The sequence below is a fragment of the Thalia democratica genome, chromosome 7, assembly GCF_965202585.1.
Source record: "Thalia democratica chromosome 7, ktThaDemo2.hap1.1, whole genome shotgun sequence".
NCBI lineage: Eukaryota > Metazoa > Chordata > Thaliacea > Salpida > Salpidae > Thalia > Thalia democratica.
In genome coordinates, this window is record NC_139171.1 from 57,347,030 (window position 1) to 57,368,798 (window position 21,769).

Here is a 21,769-nt window from a genome sequence, read left to right on the forward strand (position 1 = left end):
TGAGAAATATAGCCATAATGCTTTTTTATTACAATGTATAAAGCACAATTTCCCAAATTTTTTTGCAAATGGTCCCCTTTAAAGAAATTAAAAAAGCCATGTCCCCCTTCAACAAGATTACTTATAAACTACCTTTTTTTTTGTTTTTTAATCTTCATCTGCAACTCAAGAATATCTAGTATAAGTTTTTAAACTTCCATAAAAAACCCCTAAGACTTTTTTTTTGCTTTTCATCTGTAACTTGAGAATATCTAGTGTAAGTTTCAAATTATAACCTCATGGCCTCCCTTAGGCTTCTTTACTACTCATGGACCCTCCTCTTACCCCTTTGCTGCTCGTGGCCCCCTGAGTATCTGTCATGGCGAGCTTTGGAAAACCCTGGTATAAAGTAATGCGGTCAATTTGATGTTGATAATGTTGCATAAGTAAAGACATTAAGGTTAATAGCATAGTTTCTGATAGTTTTGAACTATTAGAAACTGTTTTCAGATGCTATAATACTTCTAACTGTACTTAATCAAAATAAAGTTAAGTAATGATTTAAAATTGAGTCCCTTGAAACTAAGAATACTTATACAAACTTTTCATTTTAGTTATGATGATTCTACTTTATTATAACACAAACATAACAACAAATTTACAAAAGAAATCTTATTTTTTTTATTTTCAATAAGAAGATACATTTTAAGTTCAAATGTTAAATGCAAGCTTTTATAGGTTTTTGAGTTCTTATTTAAGTGATTAACAACTTTTAATAAAGAAAATCAAAAAAGTATAAAAATATTTTTTATACATTCTTAAAAAATACTTTAATAACTTATTCAGTAAAATAAAAGTTGATAGTAAAAAGTAGCATACTAAAGCTTTTTAGATTTGAAAGTCGGTAAAAAATCTTACTTATTTTTTTGAACTTTACCCACAAACGGTCGCTTCAGTACTTTGTACTTATGCCCGCTTAGTTAGATCTCAACTGCGGTTTCACGCGACTATGCCTGTTTAATGAGTTCTTATTAGAACGAAACCGGTCGTAGGTTGTCTCGGACGTTGTTTTTGTTGATTATGCGGTAAAGATCATAATTTATTAATGTGTACGGTCAGTTTTGTCAATGGGCGTATTGAAACTATAAAAAGTTTAATTTAAGTTGTGGCTACAATGCGTTGTATTTAAACTGAAATAGAAATACTATAAAACTGACTAAAATCAAATAAAGATAGTAAATTGTAGTTAAGTTTTGTGTTTTTAAAGTTTTATAAATTAACAAAATCTGAGTCAAACTTTTGAGAAAATTAGTAAGGTAAAATCTTTTATGTTTAAGTGAGTTTGATCTCCATTGTAAGCAGTTTTGTTTACTTAAAAAATATGTAGTTAAGATAACTTGGTACAATTTGTTTACGAAATAAATAATAATTTACCGCGTCTGATTCAATTTAGCTTAAATAAAAATGCTTCATGTTCGTTGTAGATTTATTTTACCGAAATTTATAAAAAAAATATTAAGTATTTTTATTGTGTTTTAAGCTAAACAAACGTAATAAAAACTATAAAAAAAAAAAAAAAATTAACACTTTAAAATAAATTTACGTAATAATTACTTAGTTGATTTTAATAAAACTTAAAATTGCTTTTACATAATGCACTTTAAAGAATGGAAACTAATTTTAAGAGTAAAATATATTATTAATTTTTATCTGCCTTAGAAAGCTCAGTTAAATCTTTTTTTGTCATTTAAAAGTTTTCAAAATTACATATAATATAACTCTTTATAAATTAATTAGAAAATATAGTTGAAATATTAAAAATAGTTTTATGTAAATATTTTATAAAATTAGTATTTTTATTTAGTTTCATTTGTTCATTGTTACTTACATCATAACTACCTATCCTAAACTTAGACTATAGTAAAAGCTGTATATCACTGTTAAAAAATATGTTTCAATCGATATATTTTGTTAAAGAGAAATAACATATTAGACGTAATGTTTATAACCTTGTAGCAATATAACAAAATAGGACATGCATGATTATTTTTTTATTTAAAAAAAATTTATTAAACACCTAAAGTATATTATGATATAAAAATTTTCATTCATAAATACATTTTAATTAAGTTTTGTAAGATTTAATAAATTAAAGAATTATGACGACAATATTATTAGTAGATATTGTTGTATATAAATTTTAACCGTATAAGCTAAAGGTATTTGAATAAAAAACAAACCTTCTAAAAATAATACACAAGTTGAAATAACAGATTTTTGTGATAATTGCTTCTAAAGTTCGGACGAGTTTATTTCTTTAAATGAATACATTCAAATAATTAAGTTTTTGCAATTATGATAAGATTTTCAGAACAAAAAAAATATAATAGCAATTTTTAAAGCTAAATTTTTCAAACCATAAACTAAAAGCTAAATTCAGGAGAGAAAAATATTAAACTTAAATCAAAATTTTTTGAGTTTAAAAACTTTTTACATTGTATTGCTTTTTATTGCTTCAAATTGTGAATAATTCTATAACTAAAAGCTTATTGAATTTGTTTGAAATTTTTTAGTTTAATGTAGTTTATATTTTTAATTAGAAACCACTTAAGATTTTAAACTAATAAAAAAGTCAAAATTACATAGGAGTAATTGTTAACAAAATACTATTATTTTTAACAACATATATTTTGATTAATAGCACTGTTCATTTCGAAACCAAATAATCAGAAGTCTAATCCCAATTAATTAGATTTGTTTGACAACTGAACAAAATATTTTATGTAAACTTGACACATCACAAGATAACCACTGATTAAAACTAGCTTTATGTCTGTAAACTTGAAATATATATGTTTTTACTTTTACATTCAAAAACGTAAGTAAATTTTTCCTTACTTTTTGAATAATGAGATTAACATATTTATTTCTTTTACGTTATTTTGTTTTTTAAAGTCAAGGAATTAACAAAGACAATAACTAACTTATTAATACTGATAAAATTTATAAATTATAATTACACTACTTCTTATTTATTTTCTAAAGAACACAGAAATTTACAAGCTGTGTAACAGTACGAAAATATTATGGCTTAACACTGCATGCTTTTTAAATCATACAAAAGTCTAAACTACAGTTTTATATAGCTTTTGTATTTTGTTACTTTGGCTTTTCTATTATAAAATTAAGTTTTTTTTTTTGTTTTAACAAAATTTTTTGATTTAATGATAAAAATATCTAAAAAAGTAAAACATTTAATTTAAATATTTTAAAAAACAATAAACTTTTTGTCTAAGATTTTTACTTACAAATGCCTTTTACAAACAACGAAATAACTTAAACCTTAAAGTACAAATAAAACCTGAAGACTGAGTTTAATCCAAAAGTAGGAAACACTTAAATAATAATAAAGCCAAGTTTAAAAAAGTTTCTATCTTAATGTAGTTAAATCGCTATGTACGTAAAATCGTAGGCAAAATGCAACGAAGTATTTAAAAACAATAAAAAAATGCTTTGTTTGTACTTGAAGAATTTTGTATAGTATCATGTTTAACCATTTTATAAAAACTTTAGGTACTGTATATAAATAAGGAAGATAGGAAGGTAAATTTTAAGAAACTTATTACCATGTTTGGTTAAAACTTGTTCAAACATTTTTTTTTCTAAAAATTAAATGTTATTTATGAAAACATACTTGTTTACTGAATTTAGCTTCATACAGTAAGATAATGAAAAGTTTACTAGTTACTACACTTTACTTACATAACAAAATGATTTTAAGTAGTTTTTAACCTAGATTTGGTATAGAGATTCAAGCTAATAATAAAAAAAGTACTATAATTATAACTAGTACTATAATAACAAATTGAATAGAATTCATAAAAAGTTTTATTTCAATAGTCAGAGTTTTTTTAGAAATTCCTAAAATTTTAAAGTGCTTGAGTAATATAGAGCACTTAAAACCGAAACATTTGTATCAAAATAAATTGATTTTATTTAATAGAAACGTGTGGCATTTTAAGCTTTATGTGGTTTTATAAAAAAAATACATTCCACTAATTAGACTTAATCTCTTGAAAAATTCGGTTTTTCAAGGTGAAGTTTAACAAGCTTTGTAAACACATATCAAGTTGTTAAGTAACATAGAATTATACTTTTTGAATTCCAAATTTAAGACGTTACAGAAAATAATAGAAAATTTACGTTAAGTTTTTTTCTTGATTAAATTATAACATAAAAAAATTATTAAAAAAAAATCACGTCATTGAGTATTTTAAAATAAATTACTGAAGTTTATTCAACTTATTCATTATTGTAACATGCATTAATTATCATTATTGAAAATCATCACTGTTTTCTTTTAATATGTGTATAACTAAATAATTAAGTTAAATTATATATTTTTTTTAAGTTTAAGTTGTTCCGATTATTTAATCTTAGTTATGAAAAAACTAAATTGACACTTTTATGAGTTTTTTAGTGTTATACTTTTTAACAGCTAACAATTGTTTTCAGCAAAACGAAACAAAAGTACACATTTTAGTGTAAATTATACTGTAGTTTTTATAGAAATTATACTATTTTTAATTAAAACTTATAATGAATAACTTCTCTAAAGTATAAAAATCTTTAAAAAAGACACCTTTTCTTAAGTGAGTAACTAAACTATTTCAAAAGTTTAAAGCTTAAAACTTCGTTCATAATAAACATTAGTTAGTTTTTGTTACTGTTTAAGTTTCAATAAAAATATATTTTTTCGATAAATATGGTACAAAAATAAGTTTTATAGCAAAAGTTCTATTTGTTTTAAAAGTTATAAACTTACTAAACTAAACGCTTAGATAATAAATACATAAGCTGTATTAATAAAAACAAATCATAAAAGGTGATTGTATTGGTAATTCAAATGTCTAAAATAATCTGTATATTTTCCATAACTTAAAATAATACGTTAAAAACCTTTTAATTTATAAGGAGTTTTAATTTCTTTACAACAGTTTCTTAAAGTATTTAAACTTGTATCAATTTTTAAGCATGTTTTATACTTTAAGTATTGTTTTTAATAATTTTTAAAAACAACAAGAAAACTTTATATAATAAATTATCTAAAAAACTCGTAAAAATTAATATTATCGTTTAAAAAATTTAGTAAATTATCTATAGCTACAAAATATAATAAAATCAAAAATTTTCGTATTTATTCTTCGACTAATTTTAACACCAAATACTATTGAAATTACAGTATACTACCGCTTAAGTACGCACTTTTTTTGGTACGCATCACGCCTTAAGTACGCACTTATCCAGAAAGACAAAGTAAAGGATGTTATACTAGAACTTCAAGAAATTCCAGTTTTTTTGCCTAAATTTTCAATCATCAAGTTTTTCCAGATTATTTTATGTTTCCAGGTAGAATGGCCAACCTGCTGAGTTAGCCTGATACTTTCACAACTTTTAAACTAGGGTGAGTAATCCTGAGTAGGCCAAGTAGCCTGAGATTGAGACAGTCCTGCTATTAAATGTTAACAAACTAAATACTTATGTAGTGGTTGCAGAAAAGTAAAAAGAATAATGATATTTGAGCTGTAATGCTATAAAATAAATAAATCTAGATGACAAAGTTAAAAAAATTTACATATACAAAATAGTTAAGTCATAATTTAATTTAAATGTACATACATTGATGTTTTGAAAATGTTTGGTAAACACAAATTAGTTTGGTACTTTTCCTCTAACAAAACAAAATGTAGCTTAATATTATTTTTAAATCATTGACTAACATTGACTTTCTATATTAAATGTATGTATTAATTATGTAGAAGCTTTTTATAGAAAAAATAAATCATTTTAAAATCTATTAAAAATATTTGCAAATTAGAATTATGTTTTAAATGTTATTTAAAATAAATGACTTGTTTATTTGGCTTAATTATTTGGTGGCTAGTTGTAAGAAAGAAAACAAACAACTAAATTTCATATTATACTATATCGTCAAAAAGTACGCACTACCCGTGCTAAGTACGCACTTATTGGTCGGGTTCAATTTGCGTACTTAAGCGGTAGTGTACTGTATTATTTTATGATTTACTAAATGAAAAGTTAGATATTTGTTTAAATCATCAAAATAATAATATTTTAATGAAAACAAATTCAAAGGATTTTTGTTTGAATGAATGTTTAAAAACGGACGTGAACATAAAATTTTATAATACTACAAAATATGCATAATAAAAGTTGTAAGCACTCTATCTAACTTTCAAATTATTTTTTTTTAACAAATCAAAGTACAAAAAACACTGCTTAGAAATCAAAACTAAATGTATCAGGTAAAAATTATAAAGATGTTGAAGCAAACTTAGCTAAAATTATAACTGTAAAAGGCTTATAAAGTTATGTAATCTTATAAATATACTATAAAACCAGTATTCAAACAAGATTACATTATTTAACGTTTTATAACAGTTGTTAAAGGTAGATTAAAGGTAAAACTCAGGTTTTCGGTTGTTTCTATGCTTAAAATGTTTTATAAGTATTAAGTTTAAGTTTAGATAAAAGTTTCATTTTTCACCTTTTTATATACTTTTTCTAGTAAGAAAAATAAGTTGTACATATAATACTGTTTACGATTTCAAATGATAGTTTTACCTTTAAAAGTTAAAACGTTTTGCTTACATTTTCAGTTTAAAAATAGTTATACAGTAGATACTGTGAACAAAAAAAAAAGTTTTATATAAAAGTGGGTTTAGTATATTTTTGTGATAAAACAAGTTAAAAAAGCAGCTTTACAAAATTTTGAGTTAAAATTTTCAATGAACCTCTGTAAAAAACAGTTTTATTTACTATAAAAACATCTACAAACTTTTTTTTTATAAACTTTAAACATCTGAGTTTCATCTATTTCAAAAACGTTTAATAATCAGTTTTGTTTTCCTCTAGGAGTTGATTAACTATAAAAAAAAAGTCATGTACACTTAATGAGTTTTAAAACCATTATGAATCTCTACTCAAATAGTTTTCCATTCTACTCCACCCTTGTCTTATTTAATATTGCTGTAGTATTGTTCATTATTTACAAACTCCACAGCTTTTTTTGCAGTTTATTAAAAAGTAAGCTCTTGAGTGACCTACTTTACACAGCCCTCTTTCAAAGTATCTCTTGCATGAAGATTCCCTATAAAAAGACTTAGTGTATAATTTAAAAAAATATAATTTTTACCTTTAGCAAGCACGATTTCTCATTACGTAATATAGATGATTTAAATAAAAAGAATAAAAGTTTTGTAAAATAATAAATAACAACCATGCCTTAAATACTTTTTCAAATATTAATTGAATTACAAAAAAAAGCTAACCTTAGCTTATCTTTACAGACTTTAACAAACGGTTTTCGGGTTGTGGTTGTAACTTTTTTAGTCGTTGTTGTTGTTGTTGTTGGTTTTTGTGTGGTAGTTTTGGGCTTTGCTGTAGATTTCTTTGAAGTGGTGTTTTTGTTTCTTTTAGTTGTTAACTCTGTGGTGCTTGTAAATTTAGTAGTAGTTTTCATCAAAGTTGTTGGTAAAGTAGTTTGCACAGTACTCGCTTTAACTGTTGTTATTTTTGCTGTTGTAGTAAGTGGTGTTGTTGTTTTTGCAATGGTAGTAGTAGGAATTGTTGTTGTTGTTTTACTTATTGGTGGTTTGCAAAGCTTGCAGCTTATACGGCAGGATTTCATCATGTAAGTACGATACTTAATCTGCTTGCAAAATCCTTTACTCGCCCACGATTTGCAGTTTCTGCAATTATAAATAACAGTGAAATATGTTTATTAGTAAAATCATAAAATTTGTCTTACTTTGTTCAAAAAGAAGAAAACTAGTACGGACAAATTGTATCATTATCAGTACTTATATGAACAACATACTTATTTATTTATAGGGTTTAATGTTTTATATTTTCAGCTAATAATAAGTTAAATACTCACTTCTAGCTAAAAAAAAATAAAACTCTTGAAAGTAAAAACAAAATAACTCTGTTAAAACTGAATTTTGGTAATCAAATACTAATTCAATAAAGTCCAAACTAACATCATTTAGTCTACTCCAATGTTATGACATTAACTATAAAGCATGTTAAAGTTTAAATATCAAAACAATGTTTAATCTAGTTTAGAACACTTTTGATATTTGAAACTTAATTACATTTTCATGACTAATTGTCTATAGCACAACATTGTTATTTTTAATTAAATTCCACTTAAAACATATCATTCGAACTACTTTTCTAACAATTTAAAATACAATTTCAATCACTTTCTTACTATTTAAAAAAATTTACTATACTAAATATTTAAAAGTAACTTACTTATACTTATAAACGCAAATAAAAACTTTTTTCAATTAAACCTCTTTTACAACATATGGTTAAATACACTTTGAAACAGATTTTAAACGTTTTTATCAGAAAGTTTATAGTCCATTACATAAGGTAAACTTTTGGTATAAATTTTAAACTGTCTATTTTAAATCAAACTGCTAAGGCAAAACAACAATTTACAAACAAAAATAGTTCATACTTTGAAGTATTAACTAACTTAGACTTGTCGATGCAAACCAAATCGGGTTTGGGTCTCCGTGTAGTTTTGACACTTTTCTGTTTTGTAGTTGTAGTTGAAATGTCACCACATCTGTCGCATGTCAGTTTGCAGTAGTAAGTGACGTATGTCGCGTACTTCTTCAACTTGCAGTAACCACGGCGTTTCAATGTTTCGCAATTGCTTTTAAAAAATGATTAAATTCAATATCTGTTTTTTCAAAGTTACTTGTAAGTACTGTAGGCTGTAGGGCACAGTTAAAGAAAAAAAGTAAAATTTAGTTTAATCAAAAGTAATAAATTAGAGATGATTTTTTTCACTAAATATTCAATTTGTCATATTTTAGTTTCTTAAATAAAAGTTTTTTTTTTTTTTGGCTTTTAAATTTTATTTGTAATGGTTAAGAATACGATCACATATATAAAAGACTTTAAGTTTTTGTTTTGTTTTTAATTGCTTTTTTAATTTTATTTAAAACTATTTAGTTTGATTATAAAATTCGACTGACGATTTTCTGTCATAGCAACCGGTGCGAAGAGTTGTGGTGGTCGCAAGGGAGGTGGTTGTGGTTGCTAGGGTCGTTGTTGCCACCCCACACACCCCACAACTGAACGGACACTTCCTCAGGGCAACCACCTTGAACCTGCCGTCCTCACAGTAATTGTACTTCGCCCAAGACTTGCAAATTCTGTGAGTTTTTTTTATTGGTGGTTAGTAGTTTTTAGGTCCAAGTACTAAGGTGTGCATGTTTTACTTTTAGTTAAAAATGAAATTTAGTAGATTAACTTTGAACATTCATAGTACAAAATCTACAAAGTCTTAGAAATTTACAGTGCTAATACTTAGCTTTTGTTTTTAATTATTGTTCATATTATATCACTTGAAACCAATAAGTTTCAGATAAATAATTAATAACTTCCAATTAAAACAAACTTCAGTTGATCACCACATTTGGAGTCACCCTTATTGTAAAATGTTCAACATTTAATAAATAACTTTTTTACATTAATTTTTTAGAACATAAAAACACTAAAACATATTGGTTCTAATTTCGACTTTAAACATCTTTCTTTCGAATAGCAAACAACAAACTTGAGCTGATCCTTACAGTCTTCGCTTTCAACGTGCAGTTTGGTAGTGGGAGTTTCAGTAGTGAAGTGGTTGATGTGGCAGAATTTGCATGTTCCCCTGCATCGATCCTTCATCATTTCAATGTGCTCCTCATCATTGCAAAGATGCTTCTTTGTTGCGCAATCTCTGTTAATTTTTTTAGTACAAACTATATAATAAACAAATCATTGCAAAGATATTTTTTATTAAATAATTTCTATTAAAGTAAAACAGATTTATTTTTTAACTATATATAAGTTTTGTTGATTTAATTTTTGGTTTAACTAGTTTTGAAAATTCGATTCATATGTTTGTTTTCTAGATACATAGATGCTTTTTAGTTAAATTTCTCTGTTGAATTACTATATTTCGTTTACACTAAACAGTTGTGCGTAAAAATGTTGATAAAATATAAATTTCATACCAAATAGCATTATAGTTTTACTTTATAGTTTTGAAAAAAACTAAATAGTTTTGCGAATAATAGCTATTAGATTGTTAGGACTATACAAATTTTTTTTTTGATAACGTTTTCTTCTTTTCAAACTAAAAAAACTTCTGTGCTTACCTCTAGTAACAATAAAGAACTTATAAAAAAAATCAAGTTATATAAAGTTTGATTTAGAAATTTATCCAAAAATAATTTTTATTGTCCGATATTGGTTAGTTGAAAAATACATACAAAAATTTAGTATTAAAAGAAGCACTATTGATTAAGATTATAAAGATGATTAACTATCTGAAACCTATCTAGTTTCAGTAGTGTTAGTTAAATGATTTATTATATTTATGAATAAGTAAGGTTACTTGTTAACATCGGTACAAAAGTTGTTGTCCATTTCCAATCTGACCGCAGTTTCGTAATATTCTGTGGTTTTATATTGATTAACGGTATTTTGATAAATTAAAGTGTTTAAACGAATTTTGATAATTGCAATAAAGTAGGTAGGATTGCGTTTAGATTAATGCCTCTTATTTTGATGTTTAGATAGTTTAGTTTCAAAACTGATTTTACAAGTTTTTTCACTCAAACTGAGTTTAAATAGCTTTGAAAACTTTTTTTCAGATCTACTAAAACTTTGAAAAAAAAAATTTAGGCTTAATTTCACTAGAGTCTTTTTGTTTTCTACATCTTTTAAAGTATGATTTTTTTAAAGCTTTATAGTACTTATTCTAAACTTACTTGGGCAGTTGTACATTCTGTTTATTTGCAGCAAATCGTTCAATGAAAATCCGTTTTTCCTCGAAATCCATTTTCCATCCCTATTAGAAAATACAGTTTAAATGTTTATAGAAATCATATTAACATTACATCTTATTATTAAAATAAAAACGTAGAACTATTTGATTGAGTGTACAGGCTTTGTGTTTGTCCTGTAACAGCTGATAAATACACCTTATAATTATTCAGATATGCAACAAAACTAGTCAGAAGTAAATTTTAAAGTTCAAAGAAATAAACTTTGAGCTATCAGATAAAATTCAGTATTTGAATAATTCAGGATACTTCTTAATATATATATTAAATAATATAAAGTGAACTAAGCTCGTAATATATCGGTTTAAAATTTTGAGACCTAAAGCTTACAAAAACTAGAAAGTAATAAAACGCTACTTATAAACTTTTTAGTAATTTAATCCATACTAAATAGAAGATTTAAAGTTTAAAAATTTTGAAGAATATATACATCTAAAAATGTATTTATGGTACTTGAAGTTATAGAATTGTACTTTGATTTAAAAAATGAATTGTACTACAATTTTTATTATTAAATTGAGAAAATTTTTCTTTAAAAAATTATTACATCTGTTTAGTATAATTTAAAACGTTACTTAAAGTTTTTTTTGAAAAATGTTTGTAATTTTTTAAGCATTAAAACTAAAAAAAAAAATACTTACTTTTCAAAGAACAAAATACTAATTATCAACTTACATTCTTTTTTAAAACATCTGAGTATAAAAGTTTAAGGTAATAATAAAAAAAGATATTTTTATTTAGTTCAAATTTACGTATTACTTCAAATAAATCGAACAATTAATAATAAAATAATCTTGAATTAGGCTATTGACTATATTCAAAATTTGTAGAAACTAAGTTATATTAAAACTTATTAGTTTCAAAACACTAAAGTAGATAAAGCTTGTCTCGTAAATTTGTATTTACTAGACTTAAAGGCGATAGAAAAACCACAGATCTAAATCAAAAAAGATGTACAGTATATTTCTTATTAATATAAATTTAAATTAATTAAACACTGATTGAAACCAAGCTAATAAAGATATTCTGTTGCACCTAAATTTTGTGTTTTTCTAAGAAAAAATGATCAAAAACATGTTTTAAATTTTTTTTGATATCAATATCTTAACCTTAATTATTGAATTTGAGTTTTAAGAAAATAGCTTTTAGTGCTATTTAAAACGCTACATTTCAAAATGATTAAACAGCCGATAATAGTAAATCGATTGTTTACAAATCAAGTTCAATAATTTACCGTGACTGATTTAAAACAAGATAGTAAAAAATTAGTTTCATGTACAGTTTACATATTTCTTACTTAAATTTGCATGACATATTTTTTTAAATAATTACTTTTTAAAAACTGTTTAAATAATACAAATATTAAATTTTAAACATTTAAATACCAGCACAAATGGACAAAATTAGTTTATGGAATAATTGCTTTTAAACTTCACACTAAACCTAAAATTGCTTATATATAATGCACTTAAAATGAAGGAAACTTATGTAAATTAATAAAATGTTTAAAATACCTTTAAAATATTTATGTAAAACGCTCAACAAACTTTATTAAATAAAAATTTTAAACATTTAAGATTCTGAATAAGATTTAAATATTTGAGGATACAAAATTAAATTTTTTAAAGCTTATATAAAAAGACTAATCTTATTTTTATTAGTTTTTGATGTTGTTTATTGATCTTGTTAGTAGAATGTAAAACAAATCAAAGTAATAATTTAACCACCTGATACTATTTTAAGATATATTGGAGCTAATGGAGTTTCATAAATAAATAAAAACTATGTTAGTTGTATAGGAATGAACTAGTTTTATTTTTATTCTTAAGAAGTATGTTGTAAGTTATTTAATTATTAAAATAAACTTAAGCAAATGGTACATTCTATATATTTTTGTAGTAAGAAGGACGAAATCTTAAATTCTTTAAAAAATATTTTGTTACTTCTGAACCAGTTTCGTTAGCTTTACTTATGCTTTAGTAAAAAAATAATAATTGTTTAGTTTCACTTTACACCACAAGCTTACATTGAGGGTTGTTCAACTAAGAAATTCGCAATACAACTGTTTATTAAATAAACAAGCAAAACAACAACTAAATTTGAAATATTCAAATTACAAATTCTAACTTGTTTTCATTCGTTTAAGTTTACATTGAGATTTATTTAACTAAAAATGAAGTTTTTGAAATCATAATTAATAAAATTAGTAAAACAACAGTATTAACTCTCACTTAGTTTTTATAGTCGGCCCACCGTTTCTCATTCCCGCCTGCTTCGAGCTGTAATGCATGACTGAATCTACGTCATAATTGCTGTCGTAAGCGTACCAGTGATTCTTGTTCTTCTTGGCGAAATTTACCGTCAAGCCTGTGACGTGCATATAATTTTTTAAAGTTGTATACTTAAAATTCGTTTCAAGTTATTAAACGGTTGATTTTAAGTAACGATCTTGTCATGATGACTTAAGGTTATTTAATTATTATTTAAAAAAATTGAATTAGCAAATGTTACAAATTTTAGTTAGCTTTTAAACTGTAAGATACTTTAAATACATATCTAGTACATTTGGTTTGTAAACCAGTTCGTATTTAAAGTTTTTAAGCCGTTAAATTTTAAAGAAAAAATTTCTTACTTTCAGTAACCCTGATTAAGTTTGTAAGCATATGTAAATTAGTTAAATTTTCTTTTTTTTAAACTAAACTCTTCTAATGGGAGTCCACAAAATTTTCACTAACTTAAATACGTTTCTAGCTAAATTAAGATTTGTAACTGTTAGTCAAAAACGTAGTCTTAGAATTTTTAACTAAAATAACGTCTGTACTACTAACCCCTTCTGATATTAGTCCAGAATATTTTTACGTACTGGTCCCTGTCAGGACGTGATTGTTCGTGATCAAAGCCGAGTGAGTGCATCAATTCGTGAGCTACTGTTCCACTGTGCATGCATCTTTCTCCTAAGTATATCTGTAATAAGTAACAAAATAGTTAGGTGGCTAAATTTTATTAGAAGCTACATCTACTTTCTACAGCAATACTGCGTAATAGTTAAACTTTTCTATACTCGTAAAACAATAAGCTTAAGTATCTTATTGTAAAAATTTGGTGAAAAAAAAGGATTACGTTACCACTTTTGAAAATTTTAAAGAAAAATAAATTTTAAACAATATTTTTTACAAAGTTTAAACAAAACAGCTAGAAAATTTTTCTGTAGCTTTTCAGAAGATAAAAACTTAAGTACTCATTTGTTGTTTACTAATTAATTAGTTTTTATTTTTATGATATCAAAGTTATCTATTTTTATCTGTTCTTTTTATTAGAAAGCAAATTAAAATCTCTTTTTAAGAACTATTATAAGAAACAAAAAAAATTAACTTAAACATATTTATAACGTTCTTCACTATCAAAAACATTATGTCAAAAAATTTATATTTTAGCCTTTTTGCATGTGTTCAAACTTTATCCTACTTAAAAATACTTAAACTAATTTTTATGAATTTAAGGTTTGTATTTGAAATAAAAGGCATTTATGTATACTTTTATAAAGCTTTAATCAACTTTTTTTTAAGTTTTATTTAAAAACAAAAAACTTTTCTAAAGATAAAGTAAAACTAAAAACATCAATGATTAATTGATGATGTATTAATTAATGTCATAGTAGAATAAATGTTTTGTGTTTTTTAAAACCATAAGTGCGTTGTTCAATTTTGAAAATTTTAGCTTGTTTGACAATTAAACATAGCATTTTACATAAGCACGACATATTACAAGCTTAAATTAAGATTTAGGTTAGTTTTATGTCTGTAATTTTCACAAAGTATGTGGTTACTTGTTAGTCACAATACTTTAAATTTATACTTTGAAAATCAATGTCACTTTTTAATGTCTACAATTTTTATTGTATTAACATTGAAAATAAGAATTAAAAGTTAGACTGAACAGCGAAAACAATCGCTAGGAACGTTAAGTGTTTTCTTTTTGCATAAATAAAAAAATACGTATACTTTATTGCACGTTTTTTCTACATTTTTGCAATACTTTAACTTCTTTTATCGAAAAATTTAAAATTTTGCTTTACTAAAAAAATTAAATAGTCACAGGCAAGTATATACTACTAAATTGATAATGAATTTTAATACCATATGACTGTGTATCAAGTAGTTATAAACATTTAAAATCATTTTAAATATATATTTTTACCAACGAGTTGTCTTATTCATTCTAAATAAACACCAAACCTATTGGGGACCACCGTCTTTACCGAAATATTAGGTATAAAAAGGGTGAAAAAGGTGTTTTGTAATGAAAATAATTTAAATTACTCTCTGTCACCTTAACCGTAGCTCAACTACATTATGAAAGTTAGAACAACATATTTAGATTAGTGAAACTATTGCAAACAATCAAACCTTCTGGGGTCCACCGGCTTTTCCCACGTGGGACGCGCACAACCTGGCTCCCCCGTCGTAGAAGTGTATGAAGTCGTGTTCCCCCGTCCTCCTGACAAGCCTGATGCAGGTCTTCGCGTTCAGGATGGACACCACGTCACTTATCAGCTCCTTGATGCCTTTGTCTGTGATTTGATGTAGATAAAAAAAAATATGTAGTATGAAGTTTTAAGTTTAATTATATGTATATTAAAATTCCAAAGAAAATTTTAGCTAGTAAATGTATTTATTTTGAACGAGTTTTAGTTTAAAATTTCACGTCAGATTTCAGCCCTTTGATCTCTTTGTCAGTAAAAAGGTTTTGGAAATGAATAAAGACAAATTCAATTTTGAAATTATCTTACCATTTTCAAAACTAACAAGTATTATGAAGACTATTTGAAACTTATTTTTTATTGTTAATAACCGTGATTAAGTTTTAGACAATATATAATTATTATAATGTCGATATATTTTTAGTTCGTCAATTTTTTTAGGAGTAAATAATAAATGTTATAAAGTATAACTTCTAACCTATTTAAAAAAACCATAATATTTAAATACATTTTTGATCATATCTAATAATTTTAGATAGAACGGTAAGCACTATAAAAGAACAATGTTTCAAACTAACTAAATTGATGTAAACAAGTGTATTAAACAATTGTTGTTTTTTCAGACTAAAAACCACAAATGGTTACTGAACAGAGTGGTGTGTAATAAAATATTTTAAATTTAAACACTTATAGCTTTTTATATTCTGTATACAACTATCAATTTCTTTTTCAAGTCAAACCATAAACACAAAACCAAAATTTTTTTTTTAAAAAGGCAAACAAAAATTATAATTAAAAAATTGCTAATTTAAGTGTTTTAAACTATTTACAGTATTTTTTTCAAGTAGTTTCAGTAAAATTAAAAAAAAAAAGCAAAAGTTAAAGTAATGGGATAAAGTCAAAAAACAATCAGTAGATAAAACAAGAAAAAAACGAAAAATAATAACTAATAATCGAACTAAATTGTACAAAAATAATAATTTTAATTAACAATACTTTCATCTTAAGACTTATTGTAAATAGAATAACTTTTTTTCAGCTGATTGACTAGGTTTAGTTTTTTTAAACTTTTTTAGAACTTTTTTTTTTGTTTCGATTGACAAATGTTTTACCTAAAAGTATAATAAAAAACTTATGTATGAAATATGCCTGTATTGTTTATACTTGTAAACCACAAAACATTGTGTATTTAAATATAGATCATTTAATTAAAAACTTAATTGCTTTAATTACTGTACACAAACACAATAATTAGTTTTTACGGTTTAAAAATACCCCCGTGACAGGAAATAAGGTATAATGACCAAATTTTAGTGAGAATAAGTTTAAAAATGTGTACCCTATTCCTTATTGTTAAACCTGTTAAACAAGTTCGTTTGAAGCATCTTTTTTGATAGAAAGTTGTAACTTGTTTTAAAAGTTGGTTTGTTTCAATGTAATAGAATTTTGTGGTTGTCTAAGTATTGTGTGGGCTTATAAAGGATATACACTTTACTAATTAGATTTAAGCTTTAAATGTTTTTCGTTTATGGTTTATGAAGTTGAAGTTTAACAAGTTTTCTAAACACCTATTATCTAGGTTGGAACTAAAATACCTGTGGCTACTTTTTATTATTTTTTTTTATCTTAAAGTAACGAGCTAAACTAAACGAGATATCCACTACAAGTTTAGTGATATTAATAATTTAATTATACACACGTCTTCGTGAAGTTAAATTGGATAAAATCACAGCAGTCTAACCTATTTTTAGTCAAAAATTTAGCTATGGTACTTTTTTCAAGTAAGATTTATAAAACTAGGTACAGTGCTTATTTACTTATACGGGCTACACTTATCCGGACGCTTTTTTATCTAAACAGTTTTGGCCGGGAAAAGAGTTAAAAATAGTTTTGATATTAAACACAATATCTTTTTCGGATACAAATATTTACGCTTTTATGCTGTAAAATAGTTTCGAATTAATTATATTCAGTTCCGTGAGTTCTCTGCTAAAAATGTGAAAAAACTCTACAACAAACGTCTATTCTTTAACATTTTTGGTGTGGTATGTTTCCTGTAAATTGACTTTAAACTTAGTCAAAGGTTTTGATTTTTACTTATGTCTGTTTTTTCTTTTTTTCTTTTTTTTAATTAAAGAGATAGGTTTATATTTTTTTAATTTTGATTACTGTTTTTTGTGTTTAAATATGAATTTAAACTATTATGCATAAAAAAAACTATTATTTTAAAAATTAAGAATTAGAACAAGTGGAATTACAAACAATTTATTTTACTTGCTTGATCTTAAAAAACGCAAATCGTTACAGAGGGTTAGTAAGTCTGAAAACTTTCTACCTTAGAAAATATAATGAAATAAATTAACCTGAAACTTAGCTTTTATTATTAATCATTATACAATCTATTACTTGGTTTTAGTATAAAGCATTTGTTAATTGTTTTTCATTGCATGACATACAGTACTTGTTTTTAAAAAAAAAAATTTTTTTGTACTTACCCGGAAAAGTTTACTGATAAATCTTGCCTAAAAAGTACAGATAAGTAAATAAACATCCTACCATAAAAAGTTAATAAGTTTCAATAAAAATACAGTTTTAGTATACACAGGTAAAACTTTAAAACAAATAAAAATATGTACCTTTCTTAACTAAACTTAAAAACTATTTTTTATACCCCTTTTAAGAGTAGTGTTTTTTAATTTACTGAGATTAAAAAGCAAACTAGAAATAAATTGTTTCTAAACTTTACATTACAGTTAGCAACTACAAACTTTGTTTGTACAAATATAACAACAAATCAAAAGAACTTATATGGTTACAAATACGAACATAAAAACAAAACATTGTGATACTTTAAAATGAAAACTAAAGTTTCGTGTGTTATTTTCGTACTATTTATGTTTATATTACAAAAACTAACGAAGCATGAAGTCGACGTAGAAGGGAATTTTAACGAACGACGACCTCGGGGCTCTCTTCCACAGCTTATGGTTCGGTTTGTTCGCCGCTCTCCTGCTTCTGTGACGTTGTTGTGTGACGTCATTATCAAGTTCATCTGTTACGTCACTATCAAGTTCATCCGTTACGTCATTTTGATGTTCCTCTTTTACGTCACTGATAAGCTCATCTATAACGTCGATTTCGGGTTCGTCTATTACGTCACTTACTGGTTGATCTTTAACGTCACTGTGAGTATCATTTATGACGTCACTTTTTTGTTTTTCCCCGAGAACATCATCAAAACCGTAGTTCATAAAAAAGTCATCGTAATCATTTTCTGTTGTTATAAATTTGTTGGACAATTTTTTTTTTGGAAAAAACATCCTAAATAGTTTTATGATACAATATAATTTTAAACAACGATATATGAAAGAGCCAGCATTAAAATTATACTAAAGATTATAATGCATTTTCTATACTAAAACTTCTTAGATTAACTGACTAAATCTAAAAATGGTTTACTAAAGTACTTAAAGCAACACTCTTTGTCTTTGTAAGGATGTAACTGTTGTTATGCTGTTTTCTTTTTGTTTCTATTAATTATTTTTACGTTTAAGAAGTAATTAAAGTCCAATTTTTTTAGAAAGTTACTCTAACAACCTGTAACGATGATGTCTTCGGCGAAAAGTCCGTTTTTCCTGCATTCGCAAGTGAAGCAGCCAGCAATGTCCCTGACGTGGCCAAGTGGACAGCAAATTGGACATTCCTCGATGCCGGGACAGTACAAGTTGTCTTCCATGCTGACTAAATATTAATTTAATACTTAATGTCATTATTTGTTATTTTTTTGAGTTGGACATTCCTTGATACCTTGATAGTTAAGGTTGTCTTATGTATACTATTAGAATTAGTAAATTAGAAAAATACTTTAATGTTAATTTATAATTTAAAATAGTGTCTAAAAACATCCGAATAACTATTGCTTTAAACAAAATTTTCAGACTATTTATGTTATAAATAATATAAAATGATTTTTCAGAAAACATCTAAAAACTGTCGGAAACTGTTATCAAGCTTTTAGCTTTAAACTTCTAATATTATAAAAAAAATTACCGTACAATTATCTTATTTAAATATATTTTTATTAGAGGATCTGACAAAAATTATTCTCAAAAAAGTAGCTGTAACAAAATCATAAACATTTTAATTTTGAGAGATAAAAGCTATATAAAAATCGGTTGTTCAAAAAGTTATGTGCTATAAAGAATATGTGCTTAAACAACATACTTTCTGAACCCTCAAAGTTTTTCAGAGAATCTTCATTTAAAATTAACTCCAGATTCTCCTCGTTTGTTGCAAAGCTTTCATCTGTTAAAAGTTTAAACATTTAATCGTTTAAACACTTAATTGAAAACGGCGTAATAAATACTTTTAGATTTTAGTTAGTAACAATTAAATATATTTATGCTTGGTAACAGATTACTTTTAAAAGTAAGTTTTAATTAGAATTTGTTTTTAAATACGAAATTGTTAGGTACTAATGATACTTCAAGTAAGTATAAAAGTCTGTAGTTAAGTTTATCTTTAAATACTTTATATTAAAACAAGTATATGATAACGAGAAAATGTTCATTAAAAGAAATTTATTGGTTTTCTTATAAACATTTTGTGTAATTTGACATTTTAAAAATATTACAATCTAGAAAAATTTAAGTTTGTTTAAATTTACATTTTGAATTCAAAATATTTTAGTATTGGTTTTTAAATCCTATTAACTATGGTTTACCTTACTAAAACCCTTAATTGTAAAATACAATGTTATAATATTCATTTAATTAAATTTTGAAATAACGAATACAATACTTAAATATATATATGTATCAAAATATTTTTAATACAAACACAATATCAATAAAAAAACATAATAAAACATTAAAAATTAAAACACAAAAATTTTTATAATACCTGATTTCACAACTACAATGAAGCGAATGAAAAGTAGAAACACAAGTCTCATGCTGGTGGCTTTAGTGTGCTCCAAATTATTTAAATGCTATTATTTGTGCTTAAAAGATCTGAATATAAGACAAAAAAGCTTGTTGCAAAATAAACGCGTAAAACTTAAACTGTAGAAATAGTTTACATAGGTATTTTTAGTATATACACAGTGTTTAAAAACAGCCTTACAATTTTTTTTACATGTTTGTTCTCTTTTAGTGAAGTGAACTTTGCGTTGAAACAGTTTTCAAACGACTGATCAACCTTTTATAGTGACCGTGGCTTATAATTAGGCTGAGCTTCTACTATTTATATAACTTTATATCAAGTACACACTTATTTAGATATTACCTTTGCACGTGAGTATTAAATGAGACGTTTGCACGTTGTTAGTGCACGTTTTGAGTGTTTCCACTTTGTAAAAGTGGGAGTTTTGTTTTCTTATACATGTAAGTAAGAGTATTAATACAAGTTCATTTGCGTTTTGGTAATCACAGTTGACACTTTCAATTTTATGAAGCAACATGTTGTCTAAATAGTAAGTTGATATCGTGTAGTTAAAAAGAAAATGGTGTTTGATTGTTAACTTGTTGTTTTAAAAACTGTATCTTTAACTTGTAAGAAGATAAATTAGAAAAATTACAGTTGTTTTAGAAAAAATCAGCTATTTTCTACATCTAGCAAAATTTGTGAACACTATTTTACATGTTATAATAAAGTTTTGCAACTTATTTTTTATTTACAAAATTACTTACAAGTATGAAACATTTTGAAGAAATTTATTGTTAAGTTAATTCTTTTTTTATCGAAAACAAGTTTAAAAGGTCATATTAAATTAAAATGTTGTGTGATTTGAAAACATTAAGTAAACAATTGAAGTTGTCAGAAAAAAAAAGACATTTAAGTAAAATTATTAATGTTTACTAGTTTGTAGAATGCTACAAATTATATTTGAATTAAAATTTTATAAGTTGTAAGCTTCTTAATCAGCATTGATAAACTACTTAAGACATTTGCAAAATTACACGAAGATACTTTTGCATGGAGACAACACTTTTGCACGAGCAAACAATTTTGCACGGAGACATTTTTAAACGGGTTAATTTTTTTATTTTAATTTTTTAAAATTTTGTTTTTTTTTACTATCACGGTAACCCCTTACCTTCTGTCAGTAATTTATTTATTTATTATTACTTTTATTTTATTATTTTTCTATTGTCACTGTTACCCTAACCCTCGGTCGGTAACTTTCTTTTTTTTTTAAATTTTTTCTTTTAAATAATAATTTTTATTAGTTATTTTTTATCTTAATTTTACTATCACTGTTATCCCTAACCCTTACCCTCGGTAAATAACTATTTTTTGTTTTTTTTTAATAAATCAATTTTTTTTTTAATTTTTGTGTTTTTTTACTCTCGTGGAAAGCTTACCCTTGGTG

The 21,769-nt window shown here is 24.9% G+C and overlaps 1 protein-coding gene across 1 annotated transcript; it reads right to left on the bottom strand.

Moving 5' to 3' along the window:
• Window positions 1-6,455: 6,455 nt before the first annotated feature.
• LOC145840440 (zinc metalloproteinase nas-15-like) lies at window positions 6,456-20,409 on the bottom strand. The gene is made up of 14 exons (XM_082947703.1): window positions 20,299-20,409; window positions 19,621-19,701; window positions 18,994-19,137; window positions 18,314-18,670; window positions 15,323-15,486; window positions 13,745-13,880; window positions 13,148-13,283; window positions 10,842-10,921; window positions 10,466-10,526; window positions 9,641-9,805; window positions 9,057-9,236; window positions 8,549-8,731; window positions 7,332-7,751; window positions 6,456-7,150 (listed from the first exon to the last, which is right to left on the bottom strand). Exons 1-14 carry the CDS (start codon window positions 20,348-20,350, stop codon window positions 7,045-7,047), a joined length of 2,265 nt encoding a protein of 754 aa, XP_082803829.1. The 5' UTR covers window positions 20,351-20,409; the 3' UTR covers window positions 6,456-7,044.
• Between the last annotated feature and the right edge of the window lie 1,360 nt (window positions 20,410-21,769).